Source organism: Myzus persicae, unplaced genomic scaffold, assembly GCF_001856785.1.
Source record: "Myzus persicae strain clone G006 unplaced genomic scaffold, MPER_G0061.0, whole genome shotgun sequence".
Classification (NCBI taxonomy): Eukaryota; Metazoa; Arthropoda; class Insecta; order Hemiptera; family Aphididae; genus Myzus; species Myzus persicae.
This window is the reverse complement of record NW_019103903.1, coordinates 179,681-206,556: the sequence shown is the minus strand read 5'-3', so window position 1 is coordinate 206,556 and position 26,876 is coordinate 179,681. Positions and strand designations below refer to the sequence as shown.

Below are 26,876 nucleotides of genomic sequence, written 5' to 3'. Positions count from 1 at the left end.
CATTATTTTTTTTTTTTATCACAGAAATTAATAATATATGTAGATGGATATATCAACATCTATGGCACGATGTTACGAAAAATAAATTGAGGGAATAATGAAAAGAACACTCCATTTAATTTTGATAGAACCAAATCACGAAGATCTGACGGAATAGACTCAATTTTCATCGTGCCCAACATAACATGCAATACTAATAAAATTGTTAAGCATATTATAATATTGTAGAACAGTAAGCAAATAGTTTACAGAGGCCAGGAACGAACATCCCATTCTAGACAATCATTTTTTAAGTTTTATATTTAAGTTTTTTAGATCTTTTTCAGAAATCAAATCAATAATCTCTCACTTGAAAAAAAAATAAAATGTATGATTTAGTATAATATTAATATGAAGTTAAGCCTATTTGTAAGCTAAATATCTAGGTATGTCCTTGAAGTTGATGATCAAAAAAAATAAAATATTTTTTTTTAAACCATATATATTTCCTAAACGTCACTGCAGTACGCAGAATTTGTGTATAATATGAATATATTGTGTTTGCGATAACGACGGAGAAAAATAACAATAACACACGGATGTCGGCAAACCAGGCAAACGAATATTTTTCTCCCTTGAAGTATATGTATATTATATATTTTTTAATAAAACGTTTCATGATCGTGTTTTTATTGTTTTGGTGTTTTACTATTATAATGGTATATTTTTAAATTTACAAATGAAATCAAAACTCTGTTTTTTAATTATTGTTTTCAAATATTTGTTGAACATAATACTATAGTTTTTTCTTTTCTCAAAATCCATATTTTAATATACAATAAAACTCATGTCAAATGCATAAAAATATTACATCTTTTATAAAAATAATATTTTAAAACAATTTTAAAAGACACTTCTAAGCTTAACAATACAGGGTAATTATTTTAAAATTGATTACTCATTTCTCACTGTCACCAAAAGTTTTAACGTTTTTCGAAATATTGTATTAAGTTAATTAGAACACACGTGAAATATTTTCATTTCACTTTTAATTATAAGTACAAATTAGATCACAATCTTTTGTTTACCGATACATGACAACAATTTCCACATTTCGCGGGCTTTGCTATCACTCTTGAAACAACTACTGAAGCAAAGCAGTAAAATTAAAAATATACTATCTTTTTTTATAAATATATAATATTAAAAATTACCCCATGAGGTATTATTAGGACATTGCCATTAGTGCTTAAAATGATTAAATTATCATCAAAAGCTAAATAACTCAATTTTACTATTGATTAAAGCCGAATTAATTTGAAGAGCACTATGGAAATGGAAACTATACTTTGACAATAATTATTTCTCTCTTTGTCTGAAATAATAATTATAACGAAGCATTATTAAGTATTCACTAAACGTTAAATAATATAATATAGTACCCACTTTATAAAATTGTAGTTAAGTATATTTTAAAAGTAAATTTTAAGATTTTTTTTATCTCTTTATTATTGTTTATAAAAAATGAAAAATTTTCAAAACGAGTTATAATGTTTTAAACTTAAATAAAATGAAGTAAAAACCGGAATCAAAATTGAAAATTATTGTTTTTGTAAAAGAATTAATGCTTGTAAAATAAAATTGTTTAGAAAAACATTTAGATAGAAATTATTAAAACTAACTATAAAAATTGATTAATTAAAAACTATAATATCGAAGGAATATATTATAAATATTCTAAATAAGCAACCTAACATTTTTATCGATAAAAATTTAAATATTATAAATAAAACATTTTTTTTAATTAAAAAAAAAAAATAATAATATTAAATAATATTCTGTAATTTATATAATAGTAGATACTAGATACTATAAAATAATTAGCTACTAATTATGTCCTATTTTAACACTTGTAGTTCAGAATAAGAGGTGAAAATGTAAGAGAATACTGGGAAGCTGTGATATTTGGTTACCCATAAAGGCTTTACCGAAATAGAAAACTATACTCACCTATTCGGCTAACAAATATAAAACATAATCTCCCGGAAACCCAATTTCTGTTTTTCGTTATTGATTTTTCAACGATAGTAAACGAATTTTTGAGCAGAAAAAGATCTAAAAAGGTTTAAGGCAGTAGGCACTTCTTATGTATATAGAAAAACTAAATAGATAGACAGACAGATTACAGATGGAAGATACATATTGGTATAATATGTATCAGAAATGGAACACAAATTTTAAAAGAGTGATGATTTATCTACCACTTTTTTCTGGAACATGTAAAAAAAGACTAACGAATGTAATCGAGTGCCAGTTTTTAACAGAGAAATCTAATCCAACTAATGATCAAAATCGTTATCTGAAATGCAATTATAATGATTCGCAATAGCATTTTTTTTTTTTAGAACACAAACACTCAAAAGAACGAATGCCCTATGGGACCATCCCACCTAAATAATCCCTTGGTTATTTTTTTAAATTTAGCATTAATCCATTCAAAAATTCAAAATAAATTGTAAACGGTATGTCTATATGTCAACGGGATCGTAATTTTTAAGCATATATAATGTAAAGGTGCATGTATCATAATGTATACAATACGCATACGCACACAGAGTAACGGCAGACACATTTATACTTTTTTAACCTGATTATATTTACAATCCGTTTAGACAAAAAAAAAAAAACGAAACGAAAAAGGTCTCGACACACGAGTATACATTTAGTATTTACAGTAGATATACCTTTCATAAATGTAGCAGAAAATCCGGCCTTCTGCACGGAGCTGTCTGACAGAAATTTGACGTACAGTTTGTTCGTACTGGAGTGGACGTCCAAAGGTAACTTGTAGCCACAATACTTGTTTATCAAAGGGCTGTCGGCTGAATGTCCGTTTCTAATCTCCACGTAATCGTAGAAGCAATTGTCGTGGTTTTCGATCTGTGGCAGATTAAAACATAATTATACACACACACACATACACACACACACACACACATAATATAATTTTTATCTCTAGAACAATACACTGTAGCAGCTTAAAAATGTATAGTTTTAAGAAAAAGCTATTTGAAATTTTAAACCAAGATATTTTAAAGAGTTTATTACCCCGATGTATTCGAAATTAAAGCTCTAAATACTTATAAACACACAATATTACAAAATATCCATACAAACAAAAATTTAGATTTATAGTTTTTTTTAATGTTCTATGTTAATGCAAGACTGCCATAGTTTCAGACGCGGCCGTAAAAAATATTTAATTGAAAATACAAGGATGATGTTTCTCATATTATGACTGAAATATCACAAATTACGAAATTCAGTACCACTACAACATTAAATATTGCTCTTTTCCAATCAAAATATCACACGACAATGAATTTTTATTTGGCACAAGAACGCCACAAATCAAAATAATAAGCAGTCTGAATTTTAACATCGGTGATTAATTGAATAAATTAAATAATATATAGGTATTTACAATGAAACTTCTACATTCTCGGTGACTAAAACTGTTTCCACTATTCGGGAATGTCCTCTATTCAGAGGGTTCAGATTATAGAAAGTTTGTAGTTTGTTCCCAAAAAAATGTCCATTATTTAGAGGTTTCTACTAGGGAATGTTTCACTTTACAAACGTACAAAGTGAACATAGCCCTGTTGCTTTAAAAATAATCTAAAAACTGAATAATGGAATACTGACACATCTTTTTGGAGGCGAAACGCAAAATTATACTGAATGTGCCGTTTTTGCGCCTTCCATAAAGCTAAATTTGTTTATATTCGAATGTAGTCTTAACGACTTAACTCAAAATGAATGAAGTTTGAGGGATGGCAGCCTCGTTCGAGAGGTGTGAATTATATATATATTATATAATAATAATAATAATAATACTATAATAGTAAATATTATGATCGATATCGTAAAAGTATTATGACGCGAACAAAATACGCCTATTAATAATGCGTCTGCAGATGGGCATAAACAGATTGGATATCCAATTACTGAACAAGTTTTCACGCGCGCACACACAACAATTTACTAATATATATGCATACCTATCTATATATGTAATAATAAATACGAAACTATGGTGTTAGTACCTATTGATTGCGAACGAGAATTCAATGCTTTATGAAAACCCGTTAATTAGATTCGTTAGTTAATCGGAAGAAAAAAAGTTTGATGTTCAACGTTATTAATTTACGAGCCAAACAATAGACTTTTGGAACGATGGAATAAGACATGATAATAGGTTAGGTTAGGTTATAACATGCTCAAATATACTTACAGATTTAATGCACCGTCAAAAGTCATTAAGCAGTAACTACAAATAAGTAGTTCTTCAGAAAACAATACATTTTCAGCACTAAAGTAGTCCGTAGTATAAAGATTATAATATTTAAACATTAAAAAAGCGGGGAAGTGATATCTCAATTATGTACAGTAAGTTACAAGTGGGTCACTGTAATGGATGGTGTAAATTTGAATTCAATGATATAAAATCATTTTATACAAAATATGGTTCTAAGCGGAGACTGTTTGTCAGGCTACAATATTACTTAGTTATTTAGTATATTTTATGATGTTATTGTGAATAAAGAAATTCATTTTACTATTAAGTATTTGTGTTACAGTTATATGCGCAATTTGATTGGTGCTTGGCGGTGCTTATCATCCCCAAATTTGTTCATATTAATTAATATTTTTTAACAATCATAAGTTAATATAAAAAAAAAAATTAAGGGCTTCAGCACCAACAATTTTTTTCATTGAAATTGCGTCCGTCACCACGGTAGGTTAGATTCATTTTCACCAAAAAGTTACATTTGAAAAGTCATTGTGTGTATAAAGTATAATAATAAACTTTACAACTTTCAAGTAGGTAGGCACGAATAATATATTTAAATTACAACAAAATATCTTAAATCATTATTCTTGGTTATTTAATAATCTGTAATTTCGTCTAAATTTGAACATACAATAATTATAAAAAACTGTGCTTATATATTTTTTAGATTTTTCATTACAAAATTAACTACCACTTGTGTATAACTTTGTTTTACATTTTTGATCATTAGCTATAAAAGTGGAGCATTGTATACATATTCAACTACAAAATAATTTGTACATTTTCAATTTGATATATTTTGTCGAAATTTGAACTTTAAATGCTCATAGAACAAAACAGTACTTATTTATTTTTAATATTTTTCAATTGGTATTGTACAATATATCAGATGCCTTGTATTTTATTTTCAAGGTTTTGTCTCAACAAATACAATTTTTATTGACATTTATAGAAAATAAAAACTACAACAATTGAAAGTTAAAAATGTCCGTAAACTGTAGTAAACGAGTAAAAATATTTTGAAAGTTTTATCACGTATATAAATTAATAAAATAAACATGTGGTGTAAATCTATACAGTTATTCGTTTTTGAATTACAACAAAACATGCAAATCGCTACATGAGAAATCAGTGAATCTCCAATGATTAAACATTTCAACGCTCATTAAAATTTAACTTAGACAAGATATAGGTACGCTTATAAAGAGTCTTGTTTCCAATTTTAAAATCTTCGATATAAAATAAAAACATTTTTGTTTAAGAATTTTATCAACATTTTATTTTTAAATTTCAACTAACAACAACTTACGAGGAACCTTGCATTACAATTTCAAGTTTTTAGATCATTCGAAAGATTTTTATAAACATTAGTTTAAAAAAAAAACTAATAATAATCGAAAATGTCATATGCCTATAAATAGTTCAATAAGAGTCAAAATATTTTGAAAATTGTATGGTATGTGCTGAAAAAAACATTCAGTGAGAATTTCATATATCTACGGTATGTTTTTGTTAGAGTAACATTAAAAACCAAAAACAATTTTGTCGGAAACCGGTTTTCTGTAAAAATTCCAGTTTTTCCTTCAATTTTGTTTGTTTTCATCTCGCTTTTGAAAACTATTGGACATTTTTTACTTTTGCCTCCCCCCCCCCTAAAGTAAAAGCTAAAGTCACTTTCCTAAAAGAAAAGATGCTGTTGAAGAAAATCGAAACACTTTTACTGCCCCAAAAGGTGATGTCAGGCACAAAAAAAAACACATCATCGTAAAATCAATACTCATCGCTCCACTCAGAATCTGATGTATGGTATGTTATTTTATTATGTTATACGAGAAAACTATTGAACACAAAAAAAGTTTTTTCATAACTTTGTATATCATGTGACTAAAAGCAGTAAGTACACATTGATTCATATGTGCTTTAAAATGTTACCTAGGTATTTAAATAAGATGTAGTCACATGTATATTTTAATATTAGATAAACTCAAATTTACTTAATATAAAAATTAACATGTAATATCGTATAATTTAAAATATTTATTATTCTAGAACATAACTTTATGAGCACACAAAAGTCAGAACACATTTAATGTAATTTTTTTTTTTGTTTAAAATTTAAAATTATTCCTTATCAAGTTCCTGTAAAGCTGAACATGGTATAAATAGAAATATAATTTACATAATTTAAACTAACCATTTGAATTTCGTTGGAGATACTGCTCAGTAATTGCAATAATTACTAGGAAGAAAATCAGTAACTCCAGATTTCTAATAAAGCACGTCATAATATTATGTATTGACAATTGTGGTACACGAGAAGAGTAGGGTCAATATGAAACAAAACATTCATCTAGGTATTCGAAAAAAAAACCAAGGGAAAATTTTTTTTCGCTCTAAAATAAATAAAATGTACTACAATAAATACAAAATATTCGTTAATTATTATTTTTTAATTTCATTATGGTAAACACATGGTTTTTTAGACTACTGCTTATTAAATTATGAGTCATAAAAACTACTATCACCATTAAAATGCTAATAAGTGTTATAACTTTTAATCCTTCATATAATTATATTATATACAATTACAAGATTGATAATTGAATAATATCAAGATTTATTTCTATTAGGATTTAGGAATGTTATTGGAGAGTAATATGTCATTGTCTTTAAACATTAATAATTCAAGACGTCCTAATAATATAGACTTCAAAATGTTAGGGCATATAAAATGAAATACAAATATGTTTCGAAAATATTAAAGCTTTTAATATATTATATTTTTATCTTTCTGCCAACTAGATTTAACCTTGAATTTGGGTCAGTAGAATAGTCACAAAACTAAACTATATACTATATAGTATATAATATATAGGTATATTAAAATGTATATTTACAAAATAATTTGTTATAAACTAAATTTGCCAATTTCTAAGGATTCAAGTTTCCCACTAGAAATTTCATTACATGAGATAAGGAGAAAAGTTTTCGATGTCATGTTTGTATACGATCTATTAAATGGCAATTTTGACTCACCCGAATTACTATTATAGATTGGTTCAAATGTAGGTATCACAGCCAAACGAAAAATAATTTGTTTTATGTTCTGTTTTGAAGCAATAATTATAGGTACCTCATCTTATTTCTCTAATGTTCTTTTATTAGCGAACCAAATTTCTGTTTAGTGTTTATACTAATATTTTCTTTAAGTCACGTGATGTTATTAAGTTGTATAGTATTAGTAAATGTATTTTTGGCTTTATGTTCTACAAATTGAATTTCTTACTTTATTTACATATAATATTTCTACTTTTCGTATCATTTGTTAATATTATGTTATTTTAATTTGAAGTTGAGTTTAATTATCTGTTTGTACGTTAGATTTTTTACCATACATAATAATAATAAATACCTATATGTATAACTTAATGGTCCGAGAAGAATTTAAAAAAATTAATGCATTTCGAAAACTGTTTGACGAAGACTAATCATTAGAATGATCCATTTTACATACCTACCTAAGACATGCATAATTTCATAAAACACTAACGTATTTGAAGTCGTAACATAACATAATTTTTGGAAAAAACTATATTTTTAACTATTTTTATTGCGATAATTTTTAAGTTTTTTATCCTTTTGAATAACATGTACTTTAATTCTTTATTCTAAAACAGAATATTATTTGGAGTATTTTGATCTATAAAAAACAGATTTTGGACATGTAGCTTACCCATTAGTTATAAATTATAATATAAGTCATATGTGTTTAAAAATTAGATAAGTGAAGTAGCGGAACAACTCTTGTATCTCTTCGCCCGGCTCTAAATACTTAAAACTCATATACTAATCTTCCAAAATTTGATGTTTATTTATTGAAGCACTCCAAAAAATATTTTGCTTTGAAAGGAATCAAAAATACATTTTATCAATACGAAATAGTAAAAATAAAAAATGTTGTTAATAAATACTTTAAATTATGTAAAACAAATATTTTCAAAAACATTAACAATGAGTGTCTTAAAAAAAATTAATCATCGAGTATATTATTATAACCAAATGGTTTTCGAAATGTATTTATTCTTTTATTTTTTAATTCTTTTCGGACAGTTAAGATGAGTCGGTAATAAATTAGTTTTACCAGAATTATAACATAAAAATATACCTCGAATACGTTAAATTTCAATCCAACTTGGTATCCCTCTGGTGCTGTAAGTTTCCAAACGCACTCTTTGTTCGGTAAATAATCGTCTGGAAAATTGGGAGATTCCAAGTGCCCTTGTTCGTCAGTCACCATGACTTCTCCTCCACAAACGGCTATAAGTAAATAAGAAAAGAATAAAGTGGTCGTTTTAATATCAACATGTATGTCCCGAAACAGACACAGTAAAGATGAAGTCAACATAATATTTGTCTTCTCTCACAAACCACGCGCAACAGATAAAACGCTTCCACCTAAAATCGTTTTTTATGACTTTTGAGTGATCTTAGAGTAAAATTTCAAATTAAAAAAATTATAGAGGATAATTGAAGTTCAATTGTTTAGGGTTATAATTATAATTCTACTATTATTAGACTTTGTAGGTAAGAGCAACTTTCAATTATTTAGACATTTTCTGACTTAACATATTTAAATTATCTAAGCTGTGGCTAAGTATAAATTGTTTTTTTTAACAATACAATTACGAACTTTTTGCATATTGCACTCGGGAAAATTATAATATTATGATTGTTTTTGAAAGAATTAGAAAAACTGAGACTTCAGTTTTGTACCTATTGAGATTTAAAAATTGCTGAACAAGTTTTATCAATAATCTTTTTGAAAATGAAAATAGTGTATAAATTAAAAAAAATATCTGAAATTGTTAATAAAAATAAAGTCTTGATAATTTTAAAAGTAAATTCTGAAATAGACTAAGGTTAGAACATCGACTCCGAAAGTTCTTCTATCCAAAATTTTTATGTAGAAATGTTATCGAGTTTAAATATGCACCCATAACAAGCGTTTATGTGGAACGAAGTTTTTCTGAGGATAAACATTGTTACAAACCGCAGCTATAATTTAACAGAGACAAATATAGAAAGTATTATCGTTACTTATTGTTTTTCCAATAAAGTTTAAAATACATTGCATATATTCCAATTTAAAATGTATACATATAAATCGGAAATCCAGTATTTAATTATAATAGATGACTTCCCGGACAAATAAAATCAATAACACGAATGACCACGGAATATTAAGGAAACATAACTCATTAGTATATAGTACATATCAGTTATAATGATTTAGCAATATCATAGGCTGATTTGACCAGTTTCGCTCATTATAGCCAGAGGATGACTTTTCGAAGATTGAGGAAAAATATGTGTTTTATTATTGCAGGGTGTTGATAAAACCTTCACTTTGACTTCAAAATAAGATAGGGCGAACTGATTAACTGATGCCTTTTTATAAGGTCTCTTCGTGAGAGTTGCCATGCTTGCTATTGGTAAAAACGGGTATACGTAGAATAGAGTATATAAACATATTGACGATGACAGATTGATTGAAAATGTTCCTAACGACTGTTTAGTGTTTAATCATAATAATTTTAAGTCCCTCAAGATTATGAAAAGACAAATGATAATGGATAAAATAATGTATATTCACTAACCTTCGTAATTCGCAGTGAATCCTTTGTATTTTGTACCTTTGTCAGATATCATAAAACTGATGAGCATTCTGCTGTTGCCAGTCACAATAAGGTCTTGGATGCGAACACTCCCGCAAAACCTGCCTATATTAACAAACAATCAATATTTATTAATCGATAATTTATTATAAATAGCTGCGACGCTAGGAGAGCAGACTATGCATAGGTCCCGCTAAGTGAGGAATGCAGCTTTAAAGGTAGTGTAGGCCTTAAGTTAGGGCCCCCGAAAACTTTATTTACCTAGGGCCCCGTAAAACCTTTCACCGTCACTGATTATCTGTAATTATCGTAATTACTACTGAATAGTATTTGGTTTTATTATCCATTGTTCATTCAAATAGAAATTTAAATCTATATTATTACCTAAGACATTCAACTTGTTGTACAGGTTATTACTTACTATACACACCCCTTAGATAGTTAACATTTTTTTGGATAAATTGCTTAAAATTTAGAATTATTTGTATTTCTTGAAAGTTTAATTTGTGATCCAAACAAATAATGAGCACGAAATATAATACAGTTGTAATTTATATTTTATGTAAGAGGTCTTGGAATATTATACGATCACGTTTTGATTTAATACTGCCAATCTTAACTTTTTAATTATTTTAAAAAAAAAACAATACCAAGATTAGAATACAATTAAACAATGATCAGACAACGATACAGTGCTGTTGTAATAATTGCGCACTGTGATTATTTGTTAATAAAATAAATTAACTGTATAAAAAAAAAAATAAAGTTTATTAATAAACTTATATACTAAAGACATATAGTAACATAAAAATATAAATTTAAGTAGTAAGTAGATACCTTTAACCTGGAAATAAAGTTTGAATAAATACCTAAATCTGCAAATTATACCAAAACACTTAGTCATAAAATAATTGACATAATGAATTCAAGAAAAAACAAATGTTAAGAAACGAAGTCTCAAATAAGTTTATTATTATGATTTGAATTTTAACCTATTTCACTATTAAGTTAGTAAATAGTAACTACAATAACATAAAGTATAATGTTATTATTATTTTATTTTATTAGATTTTCCATTCTATAAGTACTAAAAATAGAGCATTTTATATTACATCGCAGTGAATAAAAAAGAAAACTTCCTTTTTTTTTGAATTTCTATGTCTATACTAAAAATGATAAGTAGCTAGTTATATTTTGAAAATTATTTTACGGCTAGAAATACAATTTTCGTATTTTGGTTTGAAAATCAAAACTTATAATAAAATAAATATTTCCCGGACAAAGAACCTTAAGCTACAGCCGTAATGTAAAATGTTTTTTGGGTATAAAGTTTTTTTTTCCAAAAACGTTTCATCAAAGTAGAACTGTTTACTGAATGGTTTATTTACACAGCGTCAAATGCTTTCTACTTCATAAAATATATTATACATTAAAAGAACTCTTTGATTAATAATTAGCTTATAATATACAACTTCAGTGTTTCGAAAACGTACCTACTGTTAGTACGCAGTAGCGAGTATATTAATAAGTAGTGCACTTATATATTATTTTTTTTTTATATATATTCGTACACCTGCTTCTACAAATTTTAAATAATTGTCAATTCCATTTTTTTTTTTTAGTGTTTTGAACACCGCTCTTTGCGACAACTTCCGTAATTGGAGTGGAAAAATTCTACTGTTTCCATCACACGAAACAATGATACTTTTAAAACAATATGTCGCAATAACTATACACTCATTACTGCACAGGGAGAATAAGCCAAAATAAAGATCAAGTCAATACTTGGTGAAAGATCTCCATAATGTTTTTACTATACAATATACAATATTATTTAACACACTTAATTAGTATAATATAAATTGAAAGTTTATCAAAATACGATGATGGTGACGATGATTAACACTTACCGAGCAGAGGAGATTTGTGCCAGTACCCGTCTCGGATTTCCAAATAATCAGTGCTGCATTGGTCCGATTTCAATATGTCGAGTTCAGTGATATTAAGCACAATGCGTTCGCCGTGGGTGGCTGTAATACGCCATTCGCACCTGTCTCCGTACTCCTGCCCAGGTTCAGGCGAATAACCGAAAATGCCACTGTTTTCCTGCAAGGTCTTTCCACATCCTTGAAAACAATAAAAAGCAGTAAAGATACAGATTTACATATCTCATTCAGCCACTTTAAATATAATTATTGTTCCTCTCGGAAAACGCCTCATCGTTTGAATAGAAAATCAAAATCCAACATGTTGTTACACAAAAATACTGTGGCTTTCGATTTAAGCTCCGAAAACAATCATATGAAATATTTCTGATTACTTTTAAACCATTAATTGATTAATATAATAATTCAGCTTATTATAGAGAACTTGGCATCTTCAAACATATTTCACAACGGTTTATATTATAATCAGGGCTTGGGACTTTATGTGCTTAAAATCTTAAAAATATGAGTATACATATGGGTATATCAAAATATGCGCTTAAATGTGCATTTATTTTTAATTAAAAAAGAAGTTAAAAAAACATATCTTGTACATATTACTAAAAATTTATATTTTATACATACTGTATTATAAAAAAAAATTGGATTTTTTAACACTCAGCATCTTCTTTACATAGCAATTAAAATTTTTATGTAATAAAAAATAATAATTTTATAATTAAAATTAAGTTGTATTAGTTTGGGCAATTATTTGCTGGGTTCTTGTCTTGAAAATTTCCCTCTGTTTAATCATTTTCATATGTTTTACTATTTGTGTATGTTGTATTATTCGTTCATATTTAACTTTAATTTCACATATTTTGCAAAATAAAATACTTCCGTCTGCGGAAAATACATTATCCCCAAATTCCAAAATTAAACTTCTCAACCGACTAATTTGTGTTTTTTTTTCTTTTGGCTTATTATACCACAAATACGAGCGCTAATAAATACAAAAAATAACGAATACAAATACGACACGACACCGATTGACGATAAATGCACACGATAGCGATCGTTGTCCGTCGATCACTATGGACTGGCAAAAAAAATAATACTATAAAAGACAGATAAAAAAAATTATTTTGTCCTCAGAGCTAAAAATAAAATGGATTCTCCGTAACGCTATTGATTATCACCTTATCGGTATTATTGTCGAAAAAATCATGTAGATAAAATTAATTTACTAAAAAATTGATTTAAGAGTAAATAATCAAACATTATTTTAAAATATGCAATAAAAATCAATAAATCTTAAAAATATGCATTTGTAGAAAAAATTCCAAAATATGCAAACATATGCACAGTAAACTTTTAAACTTAAACTCCAAACACCACATCACAAATTTGTACCGGATCAGATTTATTCTATTTACTTCCCGAACAAATATGCAAATGCATAAAATCCTGAGCCATGATAATAATATAATGTTTCTTCATAAGTCATAACATAATAAATTATCATTGATGATATATTTCAGATTGAATGACTTTATAATTATAATAATATAACTAGACTTTGTAGCCAAATTATTCCTTTATAAACGCTATAGTATAATCGTACGTATTGCTTCTCAGAACTCGTTTATACATTATTTAAGTACATTGACAAGTGGTTGTTACAGATAAGAAAGTTCTGCTAAGCCTTAACATTGTATTCATAAAATCTCAGCGTTCTAATCCATCCCATCATAATAGATATATTGTAATAAATAATGATTGCTTGGACCTCTAACGATGTCTGCAACCTGTGCCTACTGAAAATTACACAGCCAGCTTCATACAGGCTCGGACCTGCCATCGAATCATATACAAGTTTCTTACCACGTAATAAATAATAACCCTCCAAATATAATACTATCATCGAAATCCTATTATTAAAAATGTAAATACAGATAACATTGCTGAGATTTTTCCCAGATGACATAAGCCACCGATGCAAGGATACTAAATTCTAAACAGTTATTATTGATGAAAAATTGAAAGCTAAAAAGTTCCTTCACTAACTCTAGGTAGTGATTTATATATCCAGTGAATAATTTCTTATGCATATCTCAAATGAAAGTTCAAAAAAAATGTGATCATTTTTTTTTAATCAGTGAACCCTAAATATTATATTTTAGTTTAAAATTAAGTGTACTATTTTAATATAAGAATAATATTTATATAATATTGTAACTATATTTATACATTGTATACTATTATCTCGTTTTGACGATATTCGTATTTTTAAAATATATTAATATCAATTCAACCTGCAAAATTAATTGACGTGTAAAAAGTATTTTCGTAATAATATTTTACCAGTATAGCCAATCATAGAATAACACTTTTTAAGTTGTGTATGTACCTATAATATATACATCTACGCCTTCAACAAAACATCGATGTAAGATCAGTTGCCTATACAGCATAATATGTCTCAATTCGGAGGTCAGCCAAGGTATATTAATTAAATAAAATAATGTATTGTTTTACTTACTATAACATTTGTACAAAAGCTTCGTCTGGGCTATATCTCCTTCACTGAGACGAACTCGTTGACCGATTTCAGGGCGTTTCTTCAAATTTCTTACCGCATCGATCGGATGTATGGTCTCTAAATACGATCCCTGCAAATAAGACAACGTAATGTTGAAATGAAGATATTATTTAAACAACCAATATAATAATATGCTCACAGCAAATTAATTATATTCTATGTACAGGAAGACTGTTGGCCGGCTGGAGGGCTCATTATTATAGTCAAATATAAGTATATTATAAACGGTATAAAATAAAATATATGCTCTCCAGAAATAAGCCTCTTGATCGAACGTTTCATAGCGTGCACAAAACTCGTTAAAAATATAATAATATATTAGAGCTAAAATACGTAAAGCATTTTTAAGTACAAAGAGATTACAACAGTAGAATAAAAATACCCTCCCTGTGACTATGACTACAATATCGTAACTTTTAAGTCGCAAATATTTAACGAATACAGAGAAAGGCACACTCCCAAACGACGAGGAGCTGCGCTCAACTATACTTCCTCGTTGGCTGTTTCTATATAATATTGTACCATAAGTATGGCGTGGCGGGTGTATAAAATTAAATAAAAGATTTGATTTTGTATCGATTAGTGTATAATATATGTATGTAATCGAATTTGATTATATAACGTCCGAAGCGACACTAAACTGAATCTTTAAAAGCATGTCATTTGACGTGCAATAAAAAATTCATAATAATACGTAACCATCAGTGCCTTTGCTAAAAAACGAAATAGGTATAATGTACAAGTCACGTTACGCGTGGACGATTTTATTAAATTAACGCCAACAAAATGGTAGTAAGTACAATATTAAAGTTATAGTGCGTAGATACCTCTCAGTCATAAAGGCGTGTAGACTAAAACGTTCATTAAAGACAGTACACGTTTTATTGAGAATAAAAAAAAAATGTACACTATATAATTATAATATATTTTTATATTCAGTACCTATATTGGTATGATGATTAACTGCTATTTTCAACGATTTTTAAAAATGAAGATTTATGTAGTGTCATTTTCGACAAGTACAATAGTCCTTCTAGGAATATAAAGTTAGGTTAAATTTAATTTTTGTAGACACTTACATTTATTTTTAATATTCTATCGCACTTCAAAATCTAAGACAAAAGCGTTTGTCAATGATGACTAAGAACTAAGAAGATGAAAAAACTCCACAAATCCGTTTCAATATAATAATTCAAAACTTAAATAGGAACCTATGGTATATTTTTAAAAGGTAAGTCAAATGTAAATAATTAAAACCGACGGAAATGGCACAATAATTATTGGAAAGTATAGCACAACTACTCTATCTATACGAAAGCCGTGATGGACATATAAGACCTAAAACCCAAGTTAACGATAGTAAGTGCAACATTCATTTTTATCGCTCTTTTGAATATTTACTAACGTCACGAACGACCCTGTCTCTCGCCCCAGTTTAGCAGTCGAACATCATAGTCACCACCGATGACTTATTTCGTTTTAATTAAAAATTGGAATCTATTCGTTGTGTACTGCTCGGAATCACTCGGAATCTACGACTGAGACAAATTATTGGCCATGTACTGGAGTAGGTACACATAATGAGTATTATGTGTTATTAATATTATTATACACATGATGATTTTTTAAGCATACTTGCCCTATTTTATGCTTAAATTACGCATATATTAAAATGTTGATATTTTAAATTTTTAAATTCACTTGAAGACCATATTTCTGAATCTTTGAGATTTTTTTGTACCACTTAAGAATGATCTTGTGACAATACAAACTTCTGTTCTTTAAATAAAAACCTTCTTTTTCATTTTTAATAAGATATTATTTTTGATGATTTTGATGTATCTAAATCAAAATTCGAGCGAATAATTTTTGAGTATATAACTTAGTGTACTAGCTAAGGATAATACTCTATCTATGGTAATGGATTAAGTAAATATGGGGGATTTGACAATTTGAAAAAGTTGGTAATTACTATTGATCTATATCAATATAAATAATTTGTAAAATATATCTATATAAACAATATTATCTTATATTATATAGGTACTTATAACAGTTTGTATTTTTATTTATTATGAAACAATTTTTAAGGATTATTTTCTTAGTATGAACATTTTAATACCTAATTCACAAATAGAATTAGAATTTTGATTTAGTTTCGACAGAATTTTCAGAAAAAAATAAGCTAAAAAATTTGCACTAAAAAGGGTGTTCTCATTTGAAAAATAAGTTTGTATCACAATAAGAAACACTCCTTACGTATTATAAATGTATAAAAAAATATGGTCTTAAGTATATACTTAAAAATTTTAAAGATCAGAATTTTAATAAATGTTCTAATAAAGGGGAAAATGGTGGTGAACATGCCTAAAAAGTCACTCTGTATAGTAGGCGATTACAAACACGAGACGACTCATCCCGTACAGATATTTACTAGCATATATATTATATGTAGGTACAAACTTGTGTTTGTGTCGGTTGCAATTTTCGCACACTTGTAAATTTTATTTTTTATGTTTCGCGATCGACCGTCATTAAATAAATAGGTAGTGATGTATAATATATACGTGTACACAACGTGTAAATGCAACGACGACAAAGTGTTCCGAACTCGTGCACAGACATTAAACCCGAAAACGCTGATTTTTGCACTTTGCAACTCCCGCGGATAATGTTATTTTATATGAAAATATTATTAATATTTGTTTTTTGTTTCGTAAACCGGACCCACTCCCACTTCGCACGATTTATACCTTCCGTATCGTCCCTTTTCAAAACGCACATGCGGACGCCCATAAAAAGTGACAGATGTACGGATACTAAAACAATATAAAAATACATTATATTATGCGTTGGCTATTTTAGCGCCAGCGATGAGCCTCCGGTTACGTCGCACACACGTGTGTTAAAAATTTAAAATGAAATAAAATCACAGGCAATGAATAACGATGGCGATATGACACGTGGTCGTTCGGCTTTAAACAAATCAAATGGCTATAATATTATTATAAACGTTCACGTCCAAGCTGCATTATCGTATTGATTACACAAAAAAAACTGAAATAGGTACATCCGTCGCCCCCAACATGCCGCATAAAAAAATATACGGTGGTATGAATATTTAAATAATATTTGAGTTGAATAACTGATTTATAAACAATTTTCCGCTTTTGTACCAACAACTATATCATACAAAATAATTGAGTCTAGATTACAAAAAAAAAAAAAAATGAAAAAATCATCGCTGATAAATTTGCCTTAAGTCATCCAATTATTGTGGCTGATAAAAATGTTTATGAAATACGAGTAGTAGGTACTAATTGGTATTCACAAATCAATTTTTAGTCGATTATTTATTTGAAATAACAAAACAGAACATACAGCATGCAATTTACATGGTACTATTGACAATAGTACAAACTTTAAATTGTTCGACTCCAATTTTTCTTAATATTCTGTTGAAATTGCCTATTTAAAACCCCTTAAGCAATGTATGTACCTACCGAAAGAGCAAAATTCAATTATTTACCGCGGTGACATGAGTGAACAATAACTGCATTAGATATTTTTCATTTAATATTATAATCATAATAATTATATTGTCTATCAAGATTTACGACTGTAAAAATAACGAGATAACGGGGTTTTGACCGAGGTTCTGATTTATTATATTTTATATTGTATTTCAGTATAATATAGTATAAATAATAATAAACGAATATGTAGTATTAAGCTATTAGGTATATTATTATATGTAAGATACTTAGAATGTACCAATAAATGACCCTACACTTCATTCGAAAGTTAATTTTTTAATTTTATAGTCGGCGTTGCTATTAATCGTGTTACTGAAAGGTTTGAACAATTAAAAGAACATACCAATATATCTTTATTTTTGTATGAAATTGAAAAAACCAAAAGAATGGACGTGATGAATTTATAAAACCCTGTGCAGATTTAAAACTCGTATTACCGGATAGTTATTCCGCCGAAATTTATGAGATTGAAACGGCTGATTCGTCAACAGTTTTGACGACAATGGTTGAATTAAATTTATATCTAATAGAACTATTAAAATGTGTGATAAATACCGAATACTGCGCTAGAATGCGTGTACGCACATCGCTGCGTATACTTTTAAAATTAAGAGTAACGGTATAGGAAGTGGAGAACGTAGTTTTTCCAAGCTAAAACTTTTCAAGCTATATTAATTAAAGCCAACCATGTCTGAAGATAGATTAAGTGGATTAGCTATGATAGAAATTAAAAATTAATTGGCAGAACAATTGAATGAAGTTGATATTGTAAAATACTTTGCTAATTCTGAAGCAAGGAAAATGGATTTTCAATAGGTAACTTCTCTGAATGTACTTATCATGTACCATATATATAACTTTATTTACTATTATATATTAATTTTATATAATGAGTATGAAAATAATTTTTTTTAAACAGTTCTATTTATGTATTTTAATTTAGATTAGTTTATTTTTCAATAACAATTATATTTATTAGTTATTTATTAGTTGTTATGCAAATGTATTATAACTTAAATTGTAGATAATTTTTAAATGGCACTTGACGGCAAAATCCTTCAGGCCAGCCCTGCTATTAAGTATATCTGATATTATGTGGGACGCGTTGTAGAAACGTTAAATGCCAAAGAAATTTCTCAAGTGTTTTGCAGCTTCGCCAAGTATATTAAAAGCTCATCGCATCGTTCTTATTAAAGTATTATTTCACATCGCGGTAAACAGATGACAGTTGTCTCCGTGTAACAATTATATCGGATAGAATATATGCGTATCTGTAAGGGATTTCGAGCATGTAACACGTCACGCCACAGTTTACGTTTAGACGACTTGAGCGGATTTCGGCTGACTGCTAGTTATCTGTTTTATTTTCGAACCTTAGACAGTGTCATATATTTGATTGTCACGATGGTACACAAGGTGGTGGGCCTGCACCACTCGGCAACTGTAGTGATAGTCGTACACGGTACACGTTAACCACACATAAAATATTATGAGAAAACAGTAAAACGCGATGGCCCACCCTAAACATACGTGGAGTGATGTTTTAAAAAAACTTATGCTTATGTATGAAGTTAATGTAATGATACAATTATGCAATGATTCTATGAGGGCGAAACTATAATCAGATTCGACTTCTTAAAAAGTCACTCATCGTTACGCTCGAGAAAAACTGTCTTGCAAGGGCTACGAAATACATTTACAATTCTCAAACTATACAAAAACACATTTTTTTGCAACATAGTTTTGTACCTGCGTTTTTATTTTTCACAAGTCAAATTTATTTTATAACACTAAACTTGATAATTCTACCTATTCTTATTAATTTGAGACGGCAACTCAAATGTCTTATTTAAAAAAACTACAATAATCACAGTCATGAATGATGATTATGACTTGATGATTATAACCAAACAACAATACGTTATACACTTATACATAGTAATAACCAATCCTAATTATTTATTACATGACTCTAACTTATAGATAATTGATAAATGTCTTATATCAATGAATAGTACAGTATATGGATTGCTTAATTTTTTCAAATTTAAGGTATATGAGCATATCGCGTATGTATCATTTGTACGTGTGTATGCATGTATACACGTAGTGATTATCTAGGTACAGGTATTAAGGTTATAGTTAATTTTCTGGAGTGGTTCGTAGTTTTCACGGATTTCCAAAAGTTATAAGTTTCTATACATTATAATATAATGTGTGTAGTGTTTATTGTATATGGTACCGCATGCTGAGTAAAATAACGCGTTCGATTATTGAGATTACAAACATTATTGGAATTTACGTGATTAATAATTTCGATTATTATTATGTGGTTTACGCATTATTGTGTATTAAAGTAACTACATTGTAATAATCATTATAATTAACACTAAAGTAACTTAATATATTATTATACTTAGAATGTTCTGCTATCTTTCTTATAAATGTAACATTATTTTAGATGTTTGATATTTCCGAAATAACTGCAATGGCCTTTTGTCCTTTCCGCAGTCAAATATTTTGGACTTTTTGTTTTCGGATCGGTTTTTGCGAAAAGCAGAATTCCGATATCGTGGTCATTGCGCCAGGGTGTATAATTATTAATTCGAGTGATAAACCGTTTCTAATTAATGTGAAGTGGATAATATAGAATTAGAAACAGTTGTGTATATAGGTGCTATGCAGCGATTCTAATTTTAAATTATCGAAACTATAATTAATACTATTTACATAGAGTCGCAATACGATCGTAACACTATAGACATTTTTATTTTTTTTTCGTATTAAGGCTTCAACTACCAAGGTCATTAGCCTGGTACTGTGTGGGGGAGCGGTTGGTTAGAACACATTTGTATGTGTGGCAAGGATATGTTGCTAAAAACTCGGATGATCACCCATCCGAGTGCTAGCAACGACGGCCGGTACGTACGATCAGAGCTTTGCCGCAGATTGAGCGTACGACTGAGCCTTACTAAGCCATACATTTTTATTCCATTTGGTTATACAGCTTATTTAGTTTTATCGATGTAATGGTCAAAGAGTTTTTTGTGATAATAAAATTTTGAATATGTACAATAATTATGAATAAGTAAAGTGCAATAAAAATACTGTGGACAACTGAAACTTCTATAAGTACTGGGCACTCTCGGTCGCTGTAATTGTGTCTAATTAAGAGTTTTTAGTATGTAGTTTTACCCAAAAAACTGTCTGCTATTCGAAGGCGTCCACTATACTTTACAGGTGTCAGTTGGGAAAAGTTTTACTGTATAAATTCCTAGTTTCAATCAACAAAACAATTTACGATTTGTAAATTCCTAAATTAATCCCTAAATTATTTTCCATCATTATTATTTTTTTTTACCATAAATTAAATTAGTGTTGATACTATGCAAACATCGAAAAATACACGGGAAGTTAAAACTATAAATATGGATGTTAAAATGATAAATTAAATTATATCAAGGAATAAACGTCACGTCTGTAACGCTTGAAATGTTTTATAATATCATGCATGTCATTTTGTAAATTTGGTGCAAGTACCTACCAAAGTCAAGATTTAGAATCATGGCTAAAAATCCAAACTATAAGAAGAAAAAAGATAGTATAGACGATAAATAAACATAAATAGGTAGCAATGTAATTTAATACACAAAATGCATTTTGATTATTGAACACGGTGATCGCGATAAAACGACAATACTCTGTATAGTTTTATGTTTAGCAATTATAATAACAATAACAAACGGAAAACAATCGCGAATAACTGTGAACGGTTTGACCGAATATAATACGTTATACAAATGTTGGTACCTATATACGAGTCTGTGACCCATAATAATACGAATATTATGCAGTTGTGCGATATTATTATTGGGTAATGAGTATTCACCGGGTGCTGTACAATATTATACTTTTGCCGTCTAATTTGAACGGCGAATTCGGAGGTATTTTATAATTTAATTGTTACACGCGTTTAATACGTAACGTAAAATAACCCATGCGAATGTGCAGAGCGATTACGGACAGGATAATTATAATACATTAATTCGGTCAATTAAAATTGCTTTTGTATAATATGATGACGATAGTCTGCGGCCGCAGATTTATTCCAAAAGGTGGTTCCGTGACAAGCGAGTAAATCCGTCGACGAACGCAAATCGGCGACGGTTTAATCATAATCGCTGGTGCCGAAAATACTACAAAGCGCACGTCCGACCAGGGTATAAAATCAAACATACTATCTCCGTATTAATGTATATTTACGTATATTACTACCTATATTAGTACAATTACAACGACGAGTGTGTATACAGGTTGATTCACTATAAACAACACTATATACATACTCACTAATATTTTTTTGTCTTAAATAATAAATTTATTTAAATTGTAATTTTTGGAATTTTTAAATTTATAAGTCTTAAGAACCATATTTTTAATATTTAGATTTCTTATAGGTACTATTTATGAAGTGTCCTGTGGCAATACCATTTTTTTTTCGTAAATAAGAAACAATCTTTATTAGGTACTATAATTCATTTATCAGATATCTAATGTTGATGTAAAAAATAAATTTATATTAAAAAGTATAAAATCTGTGTTATTTAAACAGATACTCTAAGGATAATAGAGTCTTTAAACATGATTTAAAAAAGTATACAATGTGTATGGCATATTGGATCTAGTACCTATTTAATATGTATTTATTTTTATATTATTCAAAATTCGAATTTCATACATTGAGGATTTTTGAGAATTATAAAATGCAGATGGATTAATACTAATACAAACATTTTAAAATCTTCATAGCCTCATATCTTCCAAACCCATAATCATGAGAAGTTAAATTAACTAAACATACAAAGTTAAATAACTAAAAAAAAATTAGTCATTTGAATTCCGATCACAACGTTTTATAAAAAGTCTTGTGATTTACAATTTACAGAAAAAGGAATGATTCGCATTTTAAAAATATGAGTGGTACCACATAACATTCCTAAAATGGAAGTTTTTGAAAATACAGCGTTTCATTAAGTATATTTAAAAGTTCTAGAAATCAGAATTTTATTAAATCGCCATTAAAACATGGGGGTTGGCATGCTTGGTGAATCACTCTGTAGGTCTATAAAGCTATACCACCGTAATTTGTTAGTTATATTCCGGCGTCCAATAAAGATCAGCTATCAAACGTGAAATATCAACCCATATTTCGGAAAATATTCTGAATACGTTTTGTTTTAGGTGAATTTATAACTTTTTGTGTTGCCACAGTTCTACGATATAATTATTTTAAGTACTGATATTCGAAACACCGTTAGACTTCTTTCAGTCTATGATTATAATATTATTTGAGCCATGTTTTTACATTCCTTTTTTTGTGAAAACAGCATACAATATTGTCAAACGAAATCAAATAGTTAAGAATAATATTCAATTTCTGTGACGATAATAATAAAAACGTTGAATACGTACATCGTGCATAAATAACTACTACGAGGAAGCGGAAGAAGTGAATGAATAAATATGTTTATCCCACTTTGAAATCAAGCAGCATTTGCTTTTCTTTTCATTATTATTTCAATTTCCATTTTTAACAATAGTATAGTTCAATAAATCAGATGATAAATTAAATATTAAGGTAGGTACAACTAAATAATCGAAAAATATTCTTTCTGATAATTGAAAATCATAATTATTACAACTTTACATTTTAAAACCGTAAGTCGACATATTATGTACTTATACATGGTTACACTGTTTTTATATGGCCCAGGAAGAGATTGTTCCAATTACTATGAAAAATTGAACAACATCACGAGTTTCAGAGTTTCCAAAGAATATTCCAAATTATTTATATAGATAAATCAATAGTAATTACTAATTGCTAAAATGTTCAAATTACCTAAGCCCCCATATATACTTAACCCATTGCCGCATAGACATATTATCTTTGGTACACATACTCAACAAAATTCTCAAGTACTGGAAAAAAAAGGTCATCAGATGTATTTAAAAATTCCAAATATCATAACTTTGATATATACATAATTTAAGCATGAAATAGGGTGAGTGTGCTTAAAAAATCAGCCTCTATTAATATGACAAAGTTGTCGAAAACCGTCGAGTATAATGCATTGCACACATAGCACTATAGCAGGCAGCAGCCATAATAATTTAATAATATATATATATTATATAATATCTATGTAATAGTGGGATGCCGTAGGTACGTATTACAAATTACAAGGAAGACAGACACCTATATCTACCTATATTTATGCAAAATATATGTACATAACATGTATTTTATAGTATACATATTTGACGTCCATAATTGACACGGTTTTAAGTATGACCAATTAAAACATCATCGCCCAAGCCGAGTAACTTGTACATTATTATACATTATTACATTAATATTATGTATACAAGTATACACGGTGCACAACGTGCAAGTTCGACGTGTATTATGGGTAGATATAATACATATTATACATATTATTATTATAATGTACTCCTCCGACGATGATCTATTATAAACGCGTAACGGCTGGTCATAATAATATGATCATAATAATAATAATAATAATAATAATAATAATAATAATAATATGATTGCGTTATAATATATTCCGCGGTATACGCGAAATATACACGCGAAACCAGAACATATAATATATATATAAGCTATATATAGGTATTTACGATATTATTACTATTGTTATACCGCATATATTATATAATAATTATACATACCTACGTCATAATATAGTATATTATATACCTATGTATATATAATAATAATAATAGCGACAGGCCGAATATTGCAGAATATATCATTGAGAATTCAGCTGCAGCGATAATACAGCACAATCGTCTTATAGGTGTATAAAACGTCATTTAAACCTACATATAACATGGATCTCTCGAGTGACATTCAAAATCTTTAAGTCAATTACATGCATCATATTAAATTCAAAATAATTTTCTTAGGTTTCTTTCATTTAAATGCCATGTAGAAAGAATTCTGCGCTCACGGTATAATATACAAATATACAATAGTGTCAAAAGATTTTAAATCCACAGAAAATTAAATTTGTATTCAGTGAAAACGAATGCTAATAATCCTGTTTAAATTATTAAATGACATAATCGACTGCCCTAAATTATTATAACGTATTAGTTTTAAAATAAGTAGAGCGGGATCACGTGAGAAATCTTTAGCCTATCTGAAAAGAATTACAAAAAATGGCCTATTAAATTCACTATGCAATGCCCTTTATGTTCTTATAGGTAACAATAGAAAAGGTTTAGATTTTTTCAATTTATCTCTTAACGAATTCTCATTACAAGAACTGTTTAAATTAAAAACCATTATTATTATATTGTTCATTATAGTTTTATTAATTCATATACCTAGTATAATATTATGTATTATACATTTATACATTTATACTCTTATACTTAACTCATTGTTTTTCATTTTCCACTTTCATGTGTTAATATTATTCTTGTATTATATTTTACTATGTTTTATTATGAAATTATTTAAGCTATGTAATGTACTAGTGTGTAAATAAATATATTACATTGCAGATATTACTCTGTCTTGCAATTGGAATTGGAATTTTACTTCGTAAAATAAAATACGGTATGATATTATATGCACTATACACGTCATATATAAATACTCTTGCCAGGTGGATTTCGATGCATGGTAAGGAATAAGGATATCGTCTTAAATGTTGTGTATACTATTATAGACTCGTATACATAGGTACTATACTACTATCCCACCATTTTAATCGGCCTTTTAATTGCACTCAACATCCTTAGTGATTTTCTAAGTCAGCAGTCACGATGGTTTATACACGGCCTCTTTTTAAAAAAATATAATTGAAAATGTTATTATTTATTAAAATATGAAATAATATATGATAAATATATTTTTTGAAAGGCTCCTTAATTTATTATTTTCAATAGCATATTGTAGGTAAATGTGGTTTTTTCTTTTAAAATGACAAAATTCAATCAGACCATAGTCTGCAATATATATTAATCATATACCTACTTCTTTATTTCAAAGTTATAACTGTTATAAAAAAAGTAAAATGTAATGATTTCAAGATTCGTTTTAATCCATACTATATAATTTATGTAGGTATAGGTATATAATCAAAAGTATGTTTTCACATCGCATTTTAATTTATTATATACAATTTGGACAGTGAAAAACTGTAACTGCATTGAAATATATCTAATGGCTGAATGATTTATATTTATGATTATAATAGGACTAAAAATCTATCCGCATGTAATGAACGTGTTTTAAAATGTACGAACTTCCGTCATGGAATTAATATTTTATTAAAAACTTTGTTTTAATCAAACAGATAAATTCACAATTGTTTTGTATGTTTTACATACTCCAGTGAATAAAAAAAACTTATTTAATATTATTTTTTTGAAATAATATTCTAAATTTACTTTGAGTTTTAACTTTTTATAGCATTTGTAATTTAAAACTGTACCACAAAGTCCACAACTACGGTTTTATTTTTCCCTGATGACTAGTAACTATAAAATAAAAGGTATTTTTAAATCATAAACATTTTTATTTTATTGAATGAAATTCGAATGAAAAGTATTTTTTAATTCATTTTACTCTCAATGAATAATTATTATATGCACAAGACTACGCTAAGAAAAAATGCAACGGTCAGCTCAAGAATTAATTCAATGTGACTGCTAAAGCAATCCACTGAATTTAAAACTATGACATTAACTTGTAAATTAATATTATTA

General features: G+C 27.9%; 1 protein-coding gene across 1 annotated transcript in view; it reads right to left on the bottom strand.

The window, feature by feature from the left end:
- LOC111036119 (tolloid-like protein 1) overlaps positions 1-26,876 on the bottom strand; it is a 58,247-nt gene that overhangs the window by 11,575 nt on the left and 19,796 nt on the right. Inside the window, exons 7-11 of the mRNA XM_022318023.1 lie at positions 14,476-14,605; positions 11,919-12,134; positions 9,991-10,113; positions 8,499-8,650; positions 2,724-2,919 (exon numbers count right to left, since the gene is read on the bottom strand). Coding sequence (XP_022173715.1) covers positions 2,724-2,919; positions 8,499-8,650; positions 9,991-10,113; positions 11,919-12,134; positions 14,476-14,605 — 817 coding nt within the window. The remainder of the gene's footprint in view (positions 1-2,723; positions 2,920-8,498; positions 8,651-9,990; positions 10,114-11,918; positions 12,135-14,475; positions 14,606-26,876) is intronic.